Here is a 22,448-nt window from a genome sequence, read left to right as displayed (position 1 = left end):
CTACTCTTGGTTGCCCCCACATGAGCAAAATCCTAGCTCCGCCCCTACGTGATAATATGACGCCTCCTTCTGACAAACACCCCCATCATAGAACCATAGATCATTTGCCTCGGGATATGTAGAATCATAAATCTTTTTCTTGTGTATCCCAAGGCATTTGATCTACGGTTCTGTGCTGGGGGAGTTTGTCAGAGGGGAGCGTTGTATTATCATGGTTCAAAATAAAATAGCGGTAGAGCATGACTCTCAATGGGCTGTGCGGGGATGGAATTGGGAATGGGCCATGCTTACATTGACCCAATCCTGATTGGGGTTCGAATCCTATCTTTAGCCTGCACTGTCTAAATGGATGTGTCGAATAGGACTGCCCATGTCCAACACTGGCCAGATCCAATCGGTAACTATTTGGGTTTATCTGCAGGCCCGAGTCCAGAGCAAAAGTAATAATTAAATAGATCTTGTGATTAGTTCACTTTTCACAACCTTAGAACAACTTACGTTATTTATATGGATATATTAATGTTCATAACATCGAGGAATGCTCAATGGCAATTTCTGACCGATAAGCAGTTAATGCCAGGAGGTTCTGAGTTCAATACCCTGTGTGGGCATTAAATTCCTCAAGAGCCTCCTGCGAGGGTGTACCCTCACTTACCTGGTGTGTGTGATGTGCCCACGTTGCATGTGCCTTAAGACTAGTCCTTAGACAACACCAGAGTCTATGGACTAGGCAAAGCCCAAATACAGGCCCCGTTCACTGTCAACAAAGATACCCGGTAATCAACAACAACGACAACAAAAAATGTTCATAAATTCAGGGGATGCTAACATCTTCCATAAATACGTCTTAAAAAAGATATTTTTGTTTTATATTTTAGAGAAAATGCAATAGTTTTATTGTCAATGTTAACTTAAAGCGGCATTTTCATATCATAAAGTCTCAAAATTTTAGATCCATAAATTCCAATGAACGTGAACCTGAATCAAAAGAGGAAAATTAGAAGAGCAGGACTCATGAGGAGAGAATTATCTACCCATCTAACAATGGAAATAAACATTTGTACATGAGTTGTACCAATATACACTAATACTACCTATTGCCGCCTATTGCTGTTTCAATTGTTGTGTTACAAATACCACCTAACGCCAAACCCTACCAATGGAAGAGTGTTATAATTTGGGACACTACGAAGAAATGTCAATTCCAACATCATGGGATGTTGGCATTCAAGATATCCCTGTATCAACATCCCCAACACCCTTTTACAGATAGTTGTTGCCACTGAATTATGGGATCAAACTCTCATTCCATCGTTATAAATTAAGATGGCCTTTTGGAATGGCACCAAGATGAAGCTTAAAAGCTACACAAAGATTTTGACAAGTTCTTCAAAGTAAATCAATACACACAATCAAATTACATGAAAAAAAAAATAACCATTCGTATGCATATAGTATCAGTCCTCACTTGATACGCCATTTTAGCCTTCTTGGTACGATAACAAACACACAAACAAACTCATTTTTCTACCTATGGATCTTTTACTTGGTTGATCGATTCATGTAGCTTCTTCTCCCCTACATTGTCCTGCCCAACCTCATCTCCTCCTACCTGTTCTTCCCCTGCATGCATCATAGAATACAACAAGTTATACTAATGTAAACCCTAAGTTAATAGAATACAACATATAGTTACATACATACCATGAGAGGGGCTATGAGACTCCTGTGAAGTGGGTGATTCCCCAGTACCCTTCCCTAACCAAGAATAAACCGTTCCTTTAATCATATTCACCATTCCCTTACCAGGGCTCCCACTCCCTTCCACCACTTCCTTCTCCGTGCCCAATTGTTTTGCCACTTCGGGTAACTCCGTCACCTTCCCCATCTGCTTATCGCTCTCTTTACCTCTCCCCTCATCATCATACTTTGCCACTTCGGGCGATTCCATAACCTTCCCCATCTGCTTATCATCATCCTCTGGCACTTCAGGCGACTCCATCACCTTCCCCATCTGCTCATCATCATCTTTTGGCACTTTGGGCAAGTCCGTCACCTTCCCCATCTTCTCATCATAATCCTTTGGCACTTCGGGCGACTGCGTTACCTTCCCCATTTGCTCATCATCATCCTTTAGCACTTTGGGCAAGTCTGTCACCTTCCCCATCTGCTCATCATCATCATTTGGCACTTCAGGCGACTCCATCACCTTCCCCATCTTCTCATCATAATCCTTTGGCACTTCAGGCGACTGCGTCGCCTTCCACATTTGCTCATCATCATCCTTTAGCACTTCGGGTGACTTCATCACCTTCCCCATCTGCTCATCATCATCATTTGGCAATTCAGGCGACTCCATCACCTTCCCCATCTGCTCATCATAATCCTTTGGCACTTCGGGCGACCCCATCTGCTCATCGTCATCATCATTTGGCACTTTGGGCGACTCCATCACCTTCCCCATCTGCTCATCATAATCCTTTGGCACTTTGTGCGACTCCATCACCTTCCCCATCTGCTCATCATCATCCTTTAACACTTCGGGTGACTCCGTCACCTTCCCCATATGCTCATCATCACACTTTGGCACTTCGGGCGACTGCGTCACCTTCCCCATATGCTCATCATCATACTTTGGCACTTCCAGCGACTCTGTGCCCATATTTGTACCCGTACCCATATTGGCATCCATATATGGCCTTTTAGTTTCCACACCACCACCACCATCTGTCTCCATACTGGTATCCGTATTTGGCCTTTTAGTTTCCACACCACCACTACCCTCTGTTCCCGTATCCATACCCATACCTGTACCCGTACCCGTACCCATACTCGTACCGCGCACTTTGGACAGAACTAAACTTCCAGCCCCAACAACCTTTTCATACATTGTTGCCGGGACAATGTTTTTAGTAGGCGTAGCTGAAGAGATTTTCTCAGTGTTGCTGCTTTGTTGTGATATTCCTCCCACATTTTTATCGTCTTCTGAATTTTGTGGGACTGAATGGGGATTTTCAGGAATGGTCTTGGGCTCAGTGGAAGAAGATAAATCTGGAGAGAACTGATCATGACTTCCAGTATCAATATCAGTATCAGTATGTGACTTTTGTTGGTGTTGTAATGGTTGATCGGACAGATCCATCTTCCCAAAGGAATGGAAAATAGGAATCTCTTCTTCTCCACCTATTGAGCAAGGTAGGAATAACTTGTGAATGTTAGCATTGGCACAATAGTAATTAAAGGCGCATTATATCATGCCCTTCGAATTCATGTTGATTGCAGTTTGATGATCATACCTGCATTTGTGGGATCAGTTACTTTTGTCTGAGAAAATGCTTGCGATTGGTCCTTGGGTGCAGTTGGCTCCTCATCAAATGGCTTTTTGTGAGTCAAATCGATCCCCGATTGCCCTGGATTTATCTCCTGCCCCGTGGCTATGTTCCCAGTTGCTGCGGATTCGTACTCTAAATTTGAACAATTTTAATTTTATCAAACTTCAAGGGTATCCTTATCATTCAACACACACATAAAAACCTAGGTCCAACTTAATGTTAAAAACCTTCCTTCCATATGAATTTAAATTCAGGAATATCGAATGGACTGATTTTTTATGAGGATAATCTTTAAAACAACATAAACCCCATCAAAGGTGATTTACAAGTTAATCATAAATTTCATAGTCAATGATTTTGTAAGTTTTAAATCACTTAGAAATCGGGCATAACATGTGATCTGAATCTGAATTTAGCGCGTTTGAACCCTAGGAATACACCCGAATAAAAAATGGGTTGAATATGAACAAGGGTTGACGTCGCTGGACTTCGGAACGATATATTGCTTTGAAAAATTATATTTTTTAAAATATATTTTCCCTACACCTTTAATATAAACTGAATTCTTATCAAATAAAAGAAATAGAATAGTATAGCAATTAGAAAAGAATTATAGCAAAAGTTGTTGAACGATCCAAAATTATCTGAATCAAATAGTTTGATCGGTCGGATCTGGATCCAGTCTTAATCAAAAGCAAAATGTTTCAGATATGATTTTAGCTAATAGGAACTACTGATTCGGGTATCAGAATAAGAAATTTGGATCTGGATATTGATATACTCACATATGAAAAATGGAAAATGCTAGCCTCACTAATAGGTTGAGAGGCTTCATCCACACGACCGTTGGGATGGTAGGGATTCCCAAGAGAAGGTATCCCTAGGAAAATGTGTATTAACCCCTAGAAGTATGGAACTACTCTCAAAGAAAACTGTGTCTTTCCTCGCATCATAACCGTGGGTTGAGTCTACAAGGTCCAATTACGTACTTCTTTACTGTCCAACGAAGGCCTGAGATGGAAAGTGTTTTATGTTTCCTTGGGATTTATTTGCGTAAGGAATCTGATCTTGAGATTTCCTAAAGATCAGTTAGCATCCTTCTAGGGATTAGTGCAAAATTTTCTAGGAATCTTGGGAATTAATTCCTAGCATCTCAACCGTTTGTTTGATGGAAACCCTCAATCCTACGTTGATGCTATTGTTATCTTAAAAATGAGAAAACTTACTCGGCGGTGCACCATTAACTTCTGGTACTTCTTCATATTTGTCATCTTCTTCTTCCTCCTCGTGATCAAGATCGTGATCGTGATCTTGTTCTTGATTTTGATCTTGACCATGGCCGTGCATTTTATTGCCAAGTGTGTCCTTTATCTTCCTTGCCTTAGCCTTAACCCTCTTAAAAACCGACCCCTTATCACGTTGTTCATCTTCACCTTCAACAACTCAAACAAAACAAAACAAATTAAGAAAAAAAAACACACAAAGAAACAAAAATTCTAAAAGTTAGACCAATTTAGATTCAGAGCACATTAATGGGTTCTTACCATGGTGCGGTTCCACGCTATGAGGATCTGACATTTTAGTATCCATCTTGAGCACAAAAACCTTCAAAGATTGATCTTTTTCTTCTTTAATTGATTTGCAGAATAGATGATTTTACGAAGGAGATGGGCTGAACACTTGGAACTTCAAGGTTTTAAAAGCATGGTATTGCCACCTTTTGCCACTTGAACTTCAAGCTACTATTGTGATACGTGTAAATACTACTCAACATGCGTGGCAAGCCACGGTCCAAGGAAATTTTCAAGGGAGATATTTTGAAAGGAGATATTTTAAAAAGCAGATATTTATTTTAGTGGTGGAACCCTTCAATTATGGCTAACGTGGCATGTGCCGACGTGAAGCGGATCCTCTGCAGCACACGGTTCCACTAGCAAGTTCTAGAACAAATGCATGGTTGAAAAAGCGCCACATCAATCTACAGTAAAAAAACTGCTTTTTGATTTTTTTTTTTTTTTAATTAAATATAAATCTTGATTACATGAGATTGAGATTCTGTATTTTTTTTTTTTTTTCTAACATAGCTGTCTCTTATGTTGTATTTGCACTATTGGATGCTATTGAAGAATGAGATATTATTGATTTTTTTTTTATAATAATTATAATAATTTTACTAAAATTTTATAGAAATCAAATCATATCTAGAGATAGATTTTATTTTTAATTAATCTCAATCAAATCAAATTAACATTATTTTAATTTCAATAAATATGATACGGTATACCGGTATACATCATATTACAAATGTAACATAAATAATTACCCCAATAGGTGCTACGGGAACCTTGTGTTACTGAGGATTTCAATCCTCCACCTTAGGACCTACGTGCATAGGATCCATACTCCTAAAAGAAACGAAAGTTTATCATAGTAGTTGAACAACAAAATTTGCTCATCCAACCCGTTGAACCACGAGGTCCTACAAATGTGATTCGTCCCACTGTCGAAGTTGTTTCCACGATTATTTGATTAAGTTGATTGGTATTTTTTTTTAGTGTTCCTAGTTAGGGGTGAAGCCAAGATCTTACTCATGTGAGAAAAACTAAGAATATAAAAAAAAATTGTGAGGACAATTTATAGTGGAATATATATATATATATATATATATATATATATATATATATATATATATATATATATATATATATATATATATATATTTTATATGGGGCGGTTCGTGGGACATCTTCGAAATCAACTGAAAAATTGATGAAAGTCAATCGTTGGATTTTTGACTTTCAACAGTTAGATCTCGTTTGAAAGCAGAACATGCGGCCAGCTGGAAACACAGTTTGTTTTAAACTTTTTGAATTATTTTCAAAGACCTCCCTCCATCATTTAATTTATTAAAATTAAAACCATCTCTCTTCTTTCTCAAAACTAACATATGGACTCTATCTTCTCTCTTAAGTCTCTTCTCTACAAAAATCACATATTCAAACCCTTCTCTCTCACGAGAACCATCTCTCTATCATATATATAATTAAGAATTAAATGTTGTTTCTTGTAAAAGGATGGAGACAACAGGAACATGGGCGGGTGCACAGGGAGAAGGGTCATTTTTGTCTGAGTCATTACCTCGTCACCTCAGTAAAAATCGTGGGGACCACCCACCATCCATTGCCTCGATAATAGCAATAGCAATAGTAATGAAGAAAGACATCATGTGGCCCCGCAAGATAACACCGCCTTCAGCTAAAGTTAGAAGCGTAATTTGGAAGAGTGCGATAAAGTTTATAGATGATTGATAACGTTAGAACTACAACTGTCACAATCTCCAAATTGCTGTTATAAAAAATAAGGCACTAGCGACGAACTGTTGGTGTGCCACGTGTCTGGATGATGCACCGCTTATATCTTGGATGCCCAAGAACACCATGGTTGTATTGATCAGTGGTAGGTCGGCCGCCTGTGGATTTGAATTTTGGGACGCTTTCTTATTACAAGCGTAAGACACTCGTGAGAGAGAAGGGTTTGAATCTGTGATTTTTATAGAGAAGAGACTTGAGAGAGAAGATAAAGTCCGTATGTTAGTTTTGAGAAAGAAGAGAGATGGTTTTAATTTTAATAAACTAAATGATGAAGAGAGGTCTTTGAAAATAATTCAAAAAGTTTAAAACAAACTGTGTTTCCAGCTGACCGCATGTTCTGCTTTCAAACAAGATCTAACCATTGAAAACTAAAAATCCAACGATTGACTTTCATCAGTTTTTCAGTTGGTTTCGAAGACGTCCCACGAACCGCCCCCATATATATATATATTGAGACAATAAAAAGTGAAAAAAAAAATAATAATAATAATTATAGGGCAATGGTGACGGATTTTTTTATCAACCGCTAATATTTGTTATCTCATTAATTAAAAGACGATTTTGAAAATTCTTGTAGGGGGCAAGTACCTTCACTGTAAATCCACCCGTTCCTAGTTATTTTGCAAAGATCATTTATGATTAGTCATAATTACTATAATCATAAATTATTGAATTTTGAGATGAAATTGATCCTCAAATAAATGGCAGGGACCTATGGTCGGGATTTTTTGGTAGTTTACGGGTAAGTGAGCCGAAACAAATGTGAGCTACGTGGCGCTTTAGAAGATGTGAGGATTCGAACTATGTTGGAAGCGGATCGTCTTTTTAGCACATTTTCAATAGATGAGAGAGTCAAATATGAAAATTTTAACACCTTGGCTCTCTCTGGTAATCATGACTTAAAATGAAAAATCAAACAAATATAAAAGAAAGTTTCACAACTACTAAACTCTCAATATTGTTGAGATTTAATCATTGATGTGGCGCTCTTTAAACACAAATCTTTACTATTTTCAATAATTTTTTTTTCTCACAATGCAACAGCTGCTTGACATTTGGTACATATGACGTGAGCATTAGAGAGATAATCTCTCTTGTGTCAGCATGTCCTCTGCTGCCAAGCCCTCGTAGGTTACCACAATGAAAATTTAACTTCACAATCATTTCTAGGAAAAAACCATATTCACTAAAGAGAATTTCAAAATTGAAGGCTTTTCAACTTTAATATAAGGCGTTAAAAATGGACGGTTATCAAGCACCTAAATTAAAAATAAAATATCAAAGACAAAATAAAACCTAATGTTGGACATGGGCCAAAGGCCTGATAACTTTACCTTCGCAACAGTTCTTGACACTTGTGCAAATCTGGCAACCATTGGACTCGGAAAACAAATCCATGCTCAGATTATAAAGCAAGAGTTGCAGTCCGATGTGTATATATCTAGCACTCTCGTTGACATGTACTCTAAGTGTGGGAATATGGAAGATGCTCGGCTAATGTTCGAGAAGATGCACAAGCGGGATTTTGTGTCATGGAATGCCATGATCTCTGGGTATGCACAACATGGTCTTGGAGTAGATGCCCTTAATATATTCAAAAAGATGCAACATGAGAATGTGGAACCAAACCATGCAACCTTTGTAGCTGTTCTTCGAGCGTGTGGGTTTATGGGCCTTTTTGAGGAAGGGTTACGTTACTTCCATTCAATGCTCAATGATTACGGTTTACACCCTCAGTTGGAGCATTATTCATGTATGGTAGATATAATTGGACGATCAGGTCGGGTCACTGAGGCTTTCAAGCTTATCAACGAGATGCCATTTGAAGCTGATGCTGTAATATGGAGAACCCTCCTCAGTGTTTGCAAGATCAATGGGAATGTAGAGGTGGCAGAATGTGCGGCGAGTTCTATTCTACAATTGGACCCTCAAGATTCTGCTGCTTATGTACTACTTTCTAATGTTTACGCTGAAGCCGGAATGTGGGGTGAGGTTTCAAAGATGAGGAAGATGATGAGGCAGAATGGGCTAAAGAAGGAGCCTGGCTGTAGCTGGATTGAAGTAAAGAGTGAGGTGCATACGTTTCTTGTGGGCGACAAGGCTCACCCAAGATGCCGAGAGATATATGAGAGACTAAAAGAGTTGATCATAGAGATGAAGTGGGTTGGGTATGTGCCAGACATGGATTTCATTCTTACGGATGAGGAAGAAGAGCAAGAACAGCTTGAATCCCTCGTGTAGCTTCACATCAAGAAACTAACAAAGCGAGTTCTTGGAGATGAGACACCTATTACAAATGTGCAGATAATTTGAAGGCCAATGCCACCAACAAGGGATTAGATTCAAAGTGGGAATGGGAGACAAAATCAGATTCTGGGAGGATAGTTGATGCGGCACTTTACCTCTGGCAATTCAATTTCCTTCCTTGTACGCCTGTTCTTTGAAAAAGAACTACTCGATCCAGCGGTGTATGATTGGATACGAGTCCAACTCTACCTAGGACCTGGGATTTAGGAGAAACTTTAATGATTGGGAGTTAACTGAGGTGACATCATTCCTTGATCTCTTGCATTCGTTTCATTTCAACGAGAGCGAACAGAACAGGTGGGAATGGACAAGGGCAAAGGATTTGAGATTCTCTGTTAGATCCTTTCATAGATCACTCATTCCTTCGAACGAGCGATCATCCTCGAGGTCCCTCATTTGGTCTAAATCAGTTCCCTCGAAAATCTGCTTCTTTGTATGGTTGGTATCTTTTGAGAGGATTCTTACGATGGATAACTTGATTGTTCGGGGTTGGATCACTCCAAATTGTTGTCCTCTTTGTCTTAGGGATGCGGAATCTATTGATCATATTTTTATTCATTGTTCTTAGTCTTATATTATTTGGTCTTACTTCCTTGATTTTTTTCGTATTAATTGGGTCTTTCCTCGTAAGTTCTCCTCGTTGTTAGCAGAGTGGGACACTAATGTCTTTTTCGCCAGAAAAATATTCCTTTGGGTGATGCTTCCATCAGCTATTGCTTGGGGGGTTTTAGACCGAGAGAAATAACAGGGTCTTCAATAGTAAGAGCAGAAGTTCTCACGACGATTATCTGGAGATAATGAGCCTTTTATACCTTCGGTCAAAACAAAACATAGACTTTGCGGAGATCACTTTGGAAGACTTCGTTTTTAGATGGAACTCTTTTTTAGATCATTGACATTTTATTTTCCTTGTTCTGCTTCTTTTTAGAGGCCATCTTGGCCTCCCTGTATTTTGTTCCCCCTTTATTAATATCTTACACTTACCCAAAAAAAAAAAAAAAACAATGTTGGTCTTGCTGGCAAGCAAAGGTCCACCATTCTGATCTTCAGACTCACATCCGATGTATTGGTTTGAATCAGCCTTAACTTAGGTCAATTTGTTCAATATCATGAGCTATTTCCCATGAGAAAGATTTTTGAAAGATCAACTACCCATTAAGATTATTCAAGATAGTTTCGACAAAACAATGGGATTTCCGGCATGGGCATCCTCTTTGGGGTTAAGGTGATAAAAGAGGAAAAGCAATAAAGTTGTGTATTATCATAAAAAGGTAGTAGAGGAAAGACAATAAAATTGGAAAGAAGGTGTAAGAGGAAAGACGATAGAGTTACAAGAGTATTCTTGGAAAGGAAGAGATTAAGAAAGACAATAAAAGGTAAGAAAATTGTGCTCGAGATTCATAGTAAGATAAATCCCAACCCCTCTTTACGTGAAGGATAAAAGAGGGAAAAAGGGGGGGGGGGGGGGGTTAAAAATGGGGGTAACCTAAATTTCCTTGCTTTTCTAAGGGTAGCCTTATGGAATGCCTCTGATATGAAGCTTAAAAAGCTACCCAATGATTTTGACAAGTTCTTAAAAGTAGATCCACACACGCACACAACCAAATTACAGGAAAAAAAAACTAATTATAGATACACGCATAATATTATTTCTCACTTGATACACCATTTTAACCTTCTTGGTCCAAGAAGAAACACACAAACAAACCCATTTTTCTAACTATTGATCCTCTGCTTGGTTGATCGATTCTTCTAGCTTCCCCTCCCCTACCTTGGCCTGCCCAACCTCATCTCCTCTTACCTGTTCTTCTCCTCCTGCATGCACCAAGAGAATACAACATTGGTGTACCATTGTAAATCCTAAAACTAATAAAAATACAACATATTGTAACATACATACCATGAGAGGGGCTGTGATACTCCTGTGAAGCATGAGATTCCCCTGTACCTTTCCTTAACCAAGAATAAACCGTTCCTCTAATCATTTTGACCATTCCCTTTCCAGGGCTCCCACTCCCTCCCCCCACTTCCTCATTTGTGCCCAATCGTTTTGCCACTTCGGGCGACTCCGTCACCATCCCCATCGGCTTATTGTTCTCTTTATCTCCCTCACCATCATCCTTCCACTTGTGCAAGGCTTCTGAAATTACCTTTGAAAGCGCTTTGTCTTCATCACTTGGCTTCAACTTCTCTGCTAAGTACTCCTTCATTGATACTCCTTTATCAGGCCTTTTTTTTTCCACACCACCACCACCACCCTCTGTCTCCATATCCGTGCCCGTACCCGTACCCATACTGGTATCCATAGCCGATCTAGTACTCATACTTGTATCGTACACTTTGGACACAACTGAACTTCCAGCCCCAGCAACCTTTTCATACACTGGTGTTAGCTTCTCTGTCACTGTTGTTGCGATAATGTTTTTAGCAGAAATTGCTTTATCCGCAATTGCAGACGTAGCTGAAGAAATTTTCTGAGTGTAACTGCTTTGCTGTATTGTTTCTCCCACATTTTTATTTTCTACGATTGATTGGGGATTTTCAGGAATGGTCTTGGTCTCAGTGGAAGAAGATAAGTCTGGAAAGAACTGATTGTGACGTCCAGTATCAGTGTGCGACTTTTGTTGACCTTCTGATGGTTGATCGAAGACTTCCATCTTCCCAAAGGAATGAATAATAGGAGTGATCCCTACCTCTCCTCCACCACCTATTGTACAAGTGAGCAATAACTTGTGCATGTTAGTATTGGCACGATAGTAAATAAAAGCACATTATAGCATGCCCTTCGAATTCATGTTGATTGTGATTTGATGATCTTACTTGCGTTTGTGGGGTCCATTACTTTAGTCTGGTAATTTGAAGGAGAAAACGCTTGAGATGGGTCCTTGGGTGCATCTAGATCCTCATCGAAGGGTTTTTTGTGAGCCAAATCGATCCTTGATTGCCCTGGATTTATCTCCTGACCTGTGACTATGTTACTAGTAGCGGTGGACTTATACACTTAATTTTATCAAAATTCTAGGGTGTCCCCATTATTCAACAAATCAGATCGAAACCCAGGTCCAACCCATGATAGTAAGCATTTCTTAATCGAACATCCTAGCCTCACTAACAAGTTGAGACTCTTCATCGCATTGACAGTTGGAATGGAAGGGATTCCCAAGAAAATGTATCCTAGGAAATTATGTGTTAACCCATCCCTAGAAGTACGGAACTTATTTCAAGAGGAAAACTGTGTTTTTCTCCTCTCCTCCGTCCTAACGATCTTGTTAAGGTGCAATAAATACGCTTTCGAAATTGGAATCTGAGTGTATTTTGGTAAAAAATAATTTTTTCAAAGTCATTTTCAATACAAAATCCAATTGCCAAAGTGTATTTATAGCACTTTAACGTGTGCCATTAGGGCACATGTTAACAAGTCCCAAATGTGTATCCCTATGAACTGATCTTTAGGAAATCTGCTTCTTGTTTTCTTCAAATCCCACGGTCATGTTGGAGTGCCGTACTTTTCTAGTGACCAACAATGCCTGAGATGGAAAGTAATTTCAAGATTTCCTTGGGATTAGTTTTACTAAGGAATCTGATCTCAAGATTTCCTAAAGATCAGTAGCATCCTTCTAGGGATTAGTGCATTCTTTTCTAGGATACATTTATCTTGGGAATTCCTAGCATCTTAACCGTCTGTTTGATGGAAACCCTCAATCCTGCGTTGAGGCTATTGTTATCCTAGAAATGAGAAAACTTACTCGCTGGTGCACCATGAACTTCTGGTTCTTCTTCTTCTTCTTCTTCATATTCGTCATCTTCTTCTTCCTCCTCGTGATACTGATCACGATCTTGATCTTGATCTTGATCTCGATCTTGTTCGTGACCATGGCCGTGCTTTTTAATCCCAAGTGCGTCCTTTATCTTCTTTGCCTTAGCCTTAACCTTCTTCAAAACCGACCCCTTATCATGGTTTTCATCTTCACCTTCAACAACTAAAGCAAAACAAATTCAAAAAAAAAAAAAACCACAGAACCAAAAAATCTAACATAAGTTAGACCAATTTAGATATAGAGAACATTAATGGGTTCTTACCATGGTGCGTTCCCACGCTATGAGGATCTTCGTGACGATGTACAGGTGCCATTTGAGTATCCATCTTGAGCACAAAAGCTTCAAGAGACATCTTTGATTGACTTGCAGAATAGATATCTTTATGAAGGAGATAAGTTGAACTTCATGGTTTTAAAAGGAATAATGGAAGTACGGTTTTGCCACCTGTGCAATTGGCAGACCGTTATACTTCCATTATTGTGACACGTGTAAAATGAAAAGAAACGTGTCTTCTCTCTGAACTCGTATTATCTCGAAGTTCCATACGTGGCACCTAGTCGTGGGAAAGGCGTTATCTATCTAAAAGAAATAGAGGAAAGAAAGTTTGCTGTACTACTCGAACAGCAAAGTTTGCTCGTCCAGTCCCTTTAACCACAGCGCCTATAACTTTGTTTGGTCCCACTGTAGGAGTTGTTTCTACTGCTCTTTGATCTGGTGATTGGTGTTTTTTTTTAATTATTGTTCTCAGTTGTTTGGCTAAGATCATTTATGATTAATCATAATTTAATTTCGAGATGAAATCGATCCTCAAATAAGTGAGCTTGAAAAAAAAAAGATGAGCTACGTGGCGCTTTAGAAGGATGTGAGAAATGGAACTTTGCTATGCCATGTGGGAGCTAATTCTTTTCAGAAGTTGAAGGTCATGGAATCTAAAGTAACCGTTTTACCGCGGTTGGAGTAACTATTTGTAACGAACTAGACAAATCGAGCATGAATTTAACGGAGTCCAATTTTATTGTTTGAAAGGAAAATTACTTGAAGGACCCGTGGGGAAGGGTTTCTATTTAATTACTCCCTAAGATTTTAGTGGACTTTTAGTAAACTTTTTCTTTTTAAATGGTCTCTGACCTCAGTCCCACATTTTTTACAATTAAATGCTTTAATTGTTTGAATTTATTATTTTTATTTAAAAATTGAATTTTTGACATTTCAATCGAATTTTGAAGACTTCATTCTATTAGAAAAATTTTAAGAAAGAAGAAGAAGTCATTTTCAATGATTATTTTCAAATATTTTAAAAATGTATATAAAAAAATTAGAGATTATTAACCGAACAATGACAAAAAAATTTGTGAGTAAAAAATCACTTCTATTTATTAAACAGCTTTATCATAGTATTTTTTTTATTTTTTTTATAAGGTAAGCGTAAATGCACTTGTATAAAAAAAAATATTTATATAAGAATATTTTTTTATAATTAACTTAAATTATTATTTCAAAAGATTTAAATAGATAAGCTAATTTATCATAGTTTATAATTTCATATCTTATAAAAATATTTCTATAATATAAAATATCAATTTGGGCGAATTTGAATTTACACCAAAAACTTATCTCATTATAAGTTTAAATGTATTACTAGGACATTTTTGGAAGAGAATTTGTGTGTTAACAACCATCCACTCGGCCTTCTTTTGTTTAAATGCATTAAGAACACTACGTGAAAAAAGCGGTAAATTTGATGACAAGCGGTAAATTTGATGACAAGATTCATCGAATTTATCCCTTTTTCATGTAGTGTTTAAAGCACCGCTACTAAGCTAACCCAGCGAAAGTGGTTCCGCTCACATTTCATATGGTATGGGGGCAAGTTTTAGGCTGTTTGACATGTGCTCTAGCGTAAGCATATCCGTGAACTCACCTGAACATCACAGGGAGCGAGATGCGTGCAATGAGATTGGAACTGAAGACAAAACGCGAAGTCTAATGGATGAATTACGCTCAATATGGAAATATATTGATTTTGTCAAATGCCCCGACCTTTCGCGGAACTCCACTTCGAATTAATTCGTGAGCCAAGCTAAGAACCCACGCCTGAGCCACACACATCTTGCGATCAAACCCTGCGAACTATAAGAGTGGGCATGAGACAACTTGCATGGAAGATAGGATGAATCTTCAGCTTGGGAGGGAGCTGAAGTCGGTATGATACCTTGCCTACCTTTCTTAGTATGGGAAAGGGACTCTCATACTTGCGTATCAACTCCTTGTGTATCTTCATGAATACTTTGAATTGTTGGGGTTGGAGCTTCACCATCACCAAATCCCCATCGATCTTGGTTGGCCTTTCACCCCTAGCCACAAGTCATCCCCGTATTTTGCCACATACGTGGGTTCGGTCCTCCAAGGCCTGTTAGAGCTCTCTTCAACCTGCTCATGGCTAGATCGATCGGTTTCGGGTCAAATAGGAAGAACTAGAAGATTCCACCTCTGGAAAGCGCCTACACCTCGGGAGTAATCATTAGTAATAGGGCGCAAATTGTGGGGAAGGACAAAGGAAAGAATGATGCCTAAATAAAATCAATTGATTCGTCATGATAGAGAAGGAAAATGGCGTACTGACCGTACTCGAGCTTCGGATCAATCTCCCCAGAAGCAAGGATTCATAGGGTGGATCTTTTGGGAGTCGATCTAGATTTGAATGCAACTGGCACACTAGACACCTTTTTAACATAATTGATGCAGTCTTTGCTCAGTCTTGACCAATAGTATCTGAGATGGATTCTTTTCCCTTTCTGTCTTCCTTGGCTCTTTTAAACACTACGTGAAAAAGGGTTAAATTTGATGAACCTTGGCGTCAAATTTACCCCTTTTTTCATGTAGTAAGTTTTGTTGAATTTCATGTTTGTCCTAAAACGAATGTGAATCGACTGTCAAAGAGATGATGAAAGAAGCTGTAAAGAAAACAGATCCGGAACCCACCCAGACTAGATTTCTTCTTGGTAGATGGCTACTTTGTTAAAGCCAAAAACTTCACATACTTTTGTGCAATTTTTGTGATACATTATGGGGTCATTATAATTCTCGTTTAGTAGTGTGCTTGTTTTCTCGATGAAGACTATACGAATTCAGCCATACGATTATATGCTCTATGATTATAAGCATAACATCCATTAGTATTTCAGCACAAATCTTTACTATTTTCAGATGTTTTCATCATTTTTTCTCAATGTGGGTGTTAATCCAGTGGTCTTGGTTCACTCTTTTGGTTCAAGTTCGCTATATTTACCTCTCTTCAGGACACTCTTTTAGCTATTTTGAAGAAGAAAAAATATTTTAAGAGAGTGAGAGAGATATTCTCCTTTACTCTTCTCCATTGAAGAACTTGAGTTGAGCTTTGACCTCCCTCTTCCTTCCTCTGGTCATTTCCTGTTCACCACTTAATAATAATCAAGGTCTTATCCACGAGCCACATGGTTGACTTCAGCGAAACCTGAAACCCATACAAGACAATAGGCCAACTTGTGAGATGTTTAAATTAACAAAGTTTAAACTGCCTTGAACCAACCCAATGTGACTTGTCCAAAATTTGAACTCTCGAACGTCAAGAATGCATGCTTTCTTATGTGTTTCTGTGTGTGTTCACATATCATCTTTAATCTTCATCAATGATGTTCGGCGTTCAATTTCTTGTATTTAAAAGCATTGATCACTGTCTAGTAAATGTACCTTTTCATAATCTATATCATTTTCACTTGGTAAAAACCTCAGAATCACATAATGTAAAAGAATATATTAATGAAAGCTATGTTACATTTTTTATAACGACTCATATGGCACTGCAAGACCTAGATAAACCACACTTAGGAGAACACTTAGCTACCTTATAAAACTAATTGGAAATTTTGTGTTCTCAGAAGAGAGATAAAGAAGCATGAAGAAAGAATGAAGAATTGATATACATATTATATTTTCCTTGACAAAGCTCTAATATCAATCTGCCACTTAAGATACCTCTCTGCTCCATCTGTGCATCATATCGATCCAGTTTTCGAGCATCTTCAAGACCACTAATTAGTTCTTCTTAGCATTCTTGAGATTACGAACGGTCATTACAAGCTGTTGCCTTTCACCTTCTACCTCTGCAAACTTGAGACTTATTTCTGAGTATCTCTCTTGCATATCTTTCAGCTCACCTTCCATAGATTTGTTCTTCGCCTTCAGTAATGCAATTTGACTTAGCACTTCATCTAAGTGCCTTGATCATAGATACCAGAAATGGAAACTTTCATTTCTTTTTCTGAGAAAGTTTCACAGTTGCTGTGGAGACACAAAAAAAAAGGCAATAATTATCATCATTAGTACTAAGATAATATGTCCTTAACCCATAAATAAGTGTTTAGATGCAAAAAATAGAAGGAAAAAAAAAAACTTGAAATCAGGAAAATGAACTTGTAATTAACCATCTTATACCTTTTGATTGCTTCTGTAGTGCCATTCGAATCAGACAAGTAAGCTTTAGTGCCCATCTCTGTATCCAACAAAATTTCTGCTATATTTCTTCCTCCAGACTTATTAGCAATTGCAGTTACGTTCTCGGCATCATTAACTTTCTGTATCTAGAAAACAAACCCTTGCATAAGTTAGTTTGATGGCCATAAAAGTTAACTTCAGAAGTTAGGCCCAGTGAAATACCCAAGTTGCCTTATTTGAGACTCAAAAAGATTTAGCTCTTACCAAGAAGAAGAAGAATTTTGCTTGATTTTTAAGTTAAACAGCAACTTAAAAAGAATCTGACAGTGGTCTATGTATTAAAGAAATTCCTCCACTTCTACATCTTTCTCATTGAAGTATAATGAGGGGTTTTTTTTTTTTTTGGTAATGCAGGGTTAGCCAACACCCCATTTGGGATGGGACCCTGACCTCACAGAAGTTTCCCAATATGCAACAAGGTAACTCAGGAGACCACCCAGTTTCGAACACATGGCCAGAGCCAGAGGGAGCAAAACCCTGTTGCTAGCTTTACCAAAGATTATGACTATTTATGCCGTGTATAACTTGAATAGTATTTCATGTAAGTGAGAAGATACTAACCTCTTGAAACTGATGTTCACAACTTGTACCATTCTGGTTGAGCTCTACCATCCTGTTTTCAAGTTCTTCTATTATGTTATGCAGATCCTTTTCCTTCTCTAAAAATGCATTGGTTGAGTTTTCTAGGGCAGCTTCCTTGAGTTTTATCTGTCCCTGTTAGAGTTTGCAAAACGAATCATTGTATTTCTAAGCCAAATCCACAATAAACAAAACTCGAAATAAAAAAATCTAAAATTATATACAAAGGCTAACATCATGCGTATGAGACTATATAAACATATTGGGATACTTTACAAAGGATTCTACCGTTTCTATACTTCTCAAACAATTGATTTTTATACAAAACTAATTATGCTTTAAACATCTAATAGAATATACTCAATGGAGTAGCAAATTTACCTGAAGTAGTTTGATTTTCTCCCGCAAACCAGCAACCTCCTTAGATCCACGAGGAGCTGGTGCTGATTTATTGTTCCTTGAATTTGGTTTTGTCCCATCTGTAACTCGTTCAATACTGTCCTTTAGCTTCTTCTCAGTCGCAGCAATCATGTCTTCCTTCTTTTGTAGGTCACCTCTTAAGTTAAAGACCTGTTTTCTCAGGTCCTCTTTCTCTAACTCATCCTCAAACAAGGAATGTTTCAAGTCATTATACTGAGCTCTAAGGATTTCAACCTCCGATTGCATAATTCCGATCATTGTCTCCTTTTCCTCCTTTACAGACCTCATATGTTTAAATTCCTCCAATGACTTATCTGCTTCTTTCCTCAATGAATCAATTATTCTCACCAATTCATCTCTTTCTGCATTTCCTCTTCGAAGCTCCATCTCTGCCTCGTTAATCGATGTCTTAATTATTTCCATCTCAACTCTCAATTTTTCTACCTCTTCTGTCTTTTCAGACCTGAGCATTAGGATCTCCTTTGACAAACCTTCATGCATTTCTTCCTCATGCTTCTTTTGACATTGAAGCTTCTTGGACATATCTTCGAGTTCCAACAACATCTGCTCAGCTTGTTTTGTTTCCAAATCTATTTGGTTTGAAAGCTCTTTCAGTTTTCCTTCATATTGATCTTTAACCAACCCAAGCTCTTCTTTAGCTTTCTCGAGCAGTTCTTCGTGAATGCTTTTCTGCATACGCAGTTCATTTGCTTCCATCAGTGCTTTCATAGCGAGCTTCTCATTTGCATCAAATGTAGATGCCATTTGTATGGAAAGCCTTCTAAATTCTTCTTGAAGCCGCTCAGCCGTGTTAGCATTAGTCCATCGTGCCTTCCTCAACGCCTCCTCTGCTCGGATGGTCCTTTGTTCCTGCTCAACTTTAGCTAGCGTCACAGCTTCCAGATCGGCTTCAAATCCTTGTGCTTGGTTCTCAAGTTCTTTCTCCAAGCTCTTGACCTGGTTTTCAAGGTCAATTATGGTAGCCGAAGAGACTGAGAATTCTGCTTCTTGTTTCTTGAGTTGCTCCTCCAAGCTTTCAACCTGGGCTTCAAGTTCATTCATCATATTCAAAGAGGCTGGGTACTCACATTGCATTGTAAGTTGTTCTTGCAGATGGTTTTGTTCTAGTTTTGACAAGAGATCGTGGTTTTCCTGTTTTAAAATCTCATAGTCCAAGGCAATCTGTTCCATTTGCATCTCGAGCTCATCTCTCTCTCTCCTATATACATCTATTTCACTGTACAAATCAATGATCTTTTGCTCAAGCATGTAAGATTCCTTAGCTTCATCATGATCCTTCACTAGTTGTTCCAGTGCTTGTTGTTCTTCATCCTCTTCTGTTTCATGTTTGGAGATTGTTTCCTGTTGGACATTGTTGGAAAGAGCGAATATTTCCCTATTTTTCTGCTCCAACATTTCATCTAGGTCTTGCACAGCAAGAATTAACTCCGAGTTGGCCTCTTGTGTCTTTTGCAGTTGTAACCGGAGATTGGCGTTCAGATCTTTTTCATAATTCAATTCTTGTCTGATTTCTTGCAGTAGACCTCTCGGATCTTCACTCTCAAACTGCAACTTGTTTGAAACTTTTGCCGCATCATTACGTTTCTGTGAAGCCTTGAGTTGCTCACATTCTTTTTTAAGCACATCTCTCTCCTCTTTCAGGCTAACAACTTCTCTTGAGAAATCCTGACCCCTTTTGCTCTCCTTCACAATTTGCTTTCTGAGAGTCTGTAGTTCCAGCTCCGACACTTCCACCTGTCTTGCCAAAATAACAAGATCACTCTTAAGCTTTCCAACAGAGATATCGGAAGACTGTGGTGACCTTCTTTTGTAAGATTGTCTTCTGAACTGTTTGAGTCATCTGTACTTCCATCTGGAGCAGAACCTACGGACCACTCCGCGTTTGATCTCCAGTTCTCCTGCCCATTTGTCGCTGTGGCATTGGTTATTGATTTCTGAGGAATAGAGACGTGGCTCAGAGATGATAGGAAGCTGGTAGGGTCCTGATGTACATTATTATTCTTCAATCCAAGTTCTCTTGGGGTGTCTCTCTCAGAGCTGCTCTCTGAACCCGTTGTTGATGTAGTATCAGAGCTTCTACATGCTACAAGGATGCCATTGGTGGCCTCAACTCTCTGAGATATCGTTTTGTTAATAACCCCATTCTGTGAAACAATCAGAAACACAAACCAAACCTATGTTATTATAACTTTTGCTTGAAAAAACCCAAATGTCTAAAGGAATCATAATCGCAATTCATAGTAACAAATGTTGAAGATGAGATGAGACCTTACTTCAGTAGAAATGCCGTCAGAGTTTCCATCAACTTCACAATTGCTGAACTGGCTCCTCAAGCTCCTATCTTGGGATTTAACCGTCACATCTCCATTGTCTTCAATCTCTCTGCAAAATCTCTCATAAAAGGAAGAAATAAAAAACCGTAATCCTAATTCATAGTTACAAATCAAAAAAAAAAAAAAAAAACTAAACCTCATATTCACCTTTCATCAGTAGCACCATGCATTCGCTCAATAGTAACCTGTCACGGAAATCATAATCACAAATATCAGGAATCTCTACAACCATTTAGGCTTGAATTACATATCTTAATCAAAATTGCAGTTTAGTCTCTCTCAATAAACTACAAAATCAGGATGGAAGAAAACACTAACATGAAGAACTGCGCCAGTATTTGAAGTTTTAAGGGGAAGCGAAACCAAAGACGGTTTCATTGCCTCAGAATAATCTGCAAAATCAATGCTGACTTCTCCCAGAAGTCCAGCTTTCGATGATCCCTAAAGAACCCATAGAGCAAACCAACAGAAATCCATCAAGAAGGAAGAAAGAGAGAAAAATGAGAAGAAAACTCAAGAGATATCGTCATTTCTTACGGTTGAAACAATGAACTGGTAAATTTTCTCATTAATTTTCCCTGTTTTTGGTTCCCGGACGAATTTTACTGTTTCATAGATTGGGTTCTCCCAGTGACAAATTCCATCACGAACCATGGCCTTCTCCAATCTTACAGTTGGTTTTCCGACATCGACAGGAACCAGAGACACCATCAGAGTAGCCCATCCTACTTGTGGTACCTAAATTGAATGAGAGAACATTAAACAACATCACATTGCCAATTTGAACACACTTCAGTTAACCGAAAACATGATTTTATACAGAATTAAATGAAGGAACCGAACTCATTCAATCCCCAAATTTGGAGATAAGACTCTGACAATGATGATGAAATTCACATTCTTCATCTGGATCCACCGATCTCAATCGGTTCTTGAAAATTCGAATTAAATTACTTTCTAACAATCTAAACTAATAATCTACAAGGATTCAACTATAAAAAGTTGAGAAATTTACTTGCATTATAGTGAAATAATACCTGAGTTGCATGAAATTGCAATTTGAATACAGCTTTGATCTTGTTTTTCTCGATCCTCCATCTAGCCGACTTGAACATCTTTGCTTTCCGCTTCAGTTCTTCAACATCTCCTCATCGAAACAAAGCTTCCGATCTTTCAACCAGAAACCCTAGCTAACATCACACTCACCTCATCAATTTTCAACTACCAAATGCAGGAAAATCTCCAATCTCAATTTGCTCTGTAAAAGATTCAATTTTTTCAGAATTAAAACCAAAAAAACTTAGTTTTTCCTGAAATGCGAAGCAAGACCTTTAATTTATCTCTAGTTCAACCTCATTTGGAGATGAAGAGATCAAACCAGAAACTGTAGATAGTTGGAAATGAGAATGAGTAGTTGATCGGTCAATGTGATTGCAGATCCATTAGAGAGGAGTAGGTGAAGTTCTGAGATGAAATTCACCATAAACAGATAATAAAATTATAAAAGAGAATTCGAGAGTTGGAAGGAAGAGAACAACCAAACAGATCCGAGTGTTCTTACCGTTGTTTTCTCTCTGTAACAGTCCTTGACAGAGATGACTTAAATTAAAAAAAATAATAAATAAAGAAAAAAAAAAGGTGAAAAAGAAGCTTCGCTGAAATATTTTATTAAACAAATCTCTATTAGGCCAAAAAGTTCTGCCGGTAGGTTGCGTGAGAGGAGCACTAAATTA

General features: G+C 38.2%; 2 protein-coding genes across 2 annotated transcripts; both read right to left on the bottom strand.

The window, feature by feature from the left end:
* Positions 1–1,531: 1,531 nt before the first annotated feature.
* LOC147389743 (uncharacterized) lies at positions 1,532–13,233 on the bottom strand. The gene is made up of 10 exons (XM_086419798.1): positions 13,091–13,233; positions 12,757–12,990; positions 11,831–11,974; positions 10,911–11,717; positions 10,812–10,825; positions 5,719–5,737; positions 4,559–4,765; positions 3,297–3,464; positions 1,705–3,183; positions 1,532–1,623 (listed from the first exon to the last, which is right to left on the bottom strand). The coding sequence occupies exons 1-10, from the start codon at positions 13,179–13,181 to the stop codon at positions 1,532–1,534; spliced, it is 3,255 nt and encodes a 1,084-aa protein (XP_086275924.1). The 5' UTR covers positions 13,182–13,233.
* A 2,516-nt stretch (positions 13,234–15,749) lies between these two features.
* LOC147389742 (uncharacterized) lies at positions 15,750–22,306 on the bottom strand. The gene is given in 10 exon segments (XM_086418815.1): positions 15,750–16,322; positions 16,844–17,079; positions 17,920–18,076; positions 18,323–20,184; positions 20,187–20,526; positions 20,656–20,764; positions 20,863–20,900; positions 21,034–21,156; positions 21,253–21,453; positions 21,753–22,306. Coding segments are annotated over 9 exon segments (3,084 nt in total). The 5' UTR covers positions 21,831–22,306; the 3' UTR covers positions 15,750–16,322; positions 16,844–16,903.
* Between the last annotated feature and the right edge of the window lie 142 nt (positions 22,307–22,448).

This window comes from Akebia trifoliata, chromosome 12 (assembly GCF_017979445.1).
Source record: "Akebia trifoliata isolate Shusen 1 chromosome 12, ASM1797944v1, whole genome shotgun sequence".
Classification (NCBI taxonomy): domain Eukaryota; kingdom Viridiplantae; phylum Streptophyta; class Magnoliopsida; order Ranunculales; family Lardizabalaceae; genus Akebia; species Akebia trifoliata.
The sequence above is the reverse complement of the archived record's forward strand: the minus strand, read 5'-3'. Positions and strand labels throughout refer to the sequence as shown.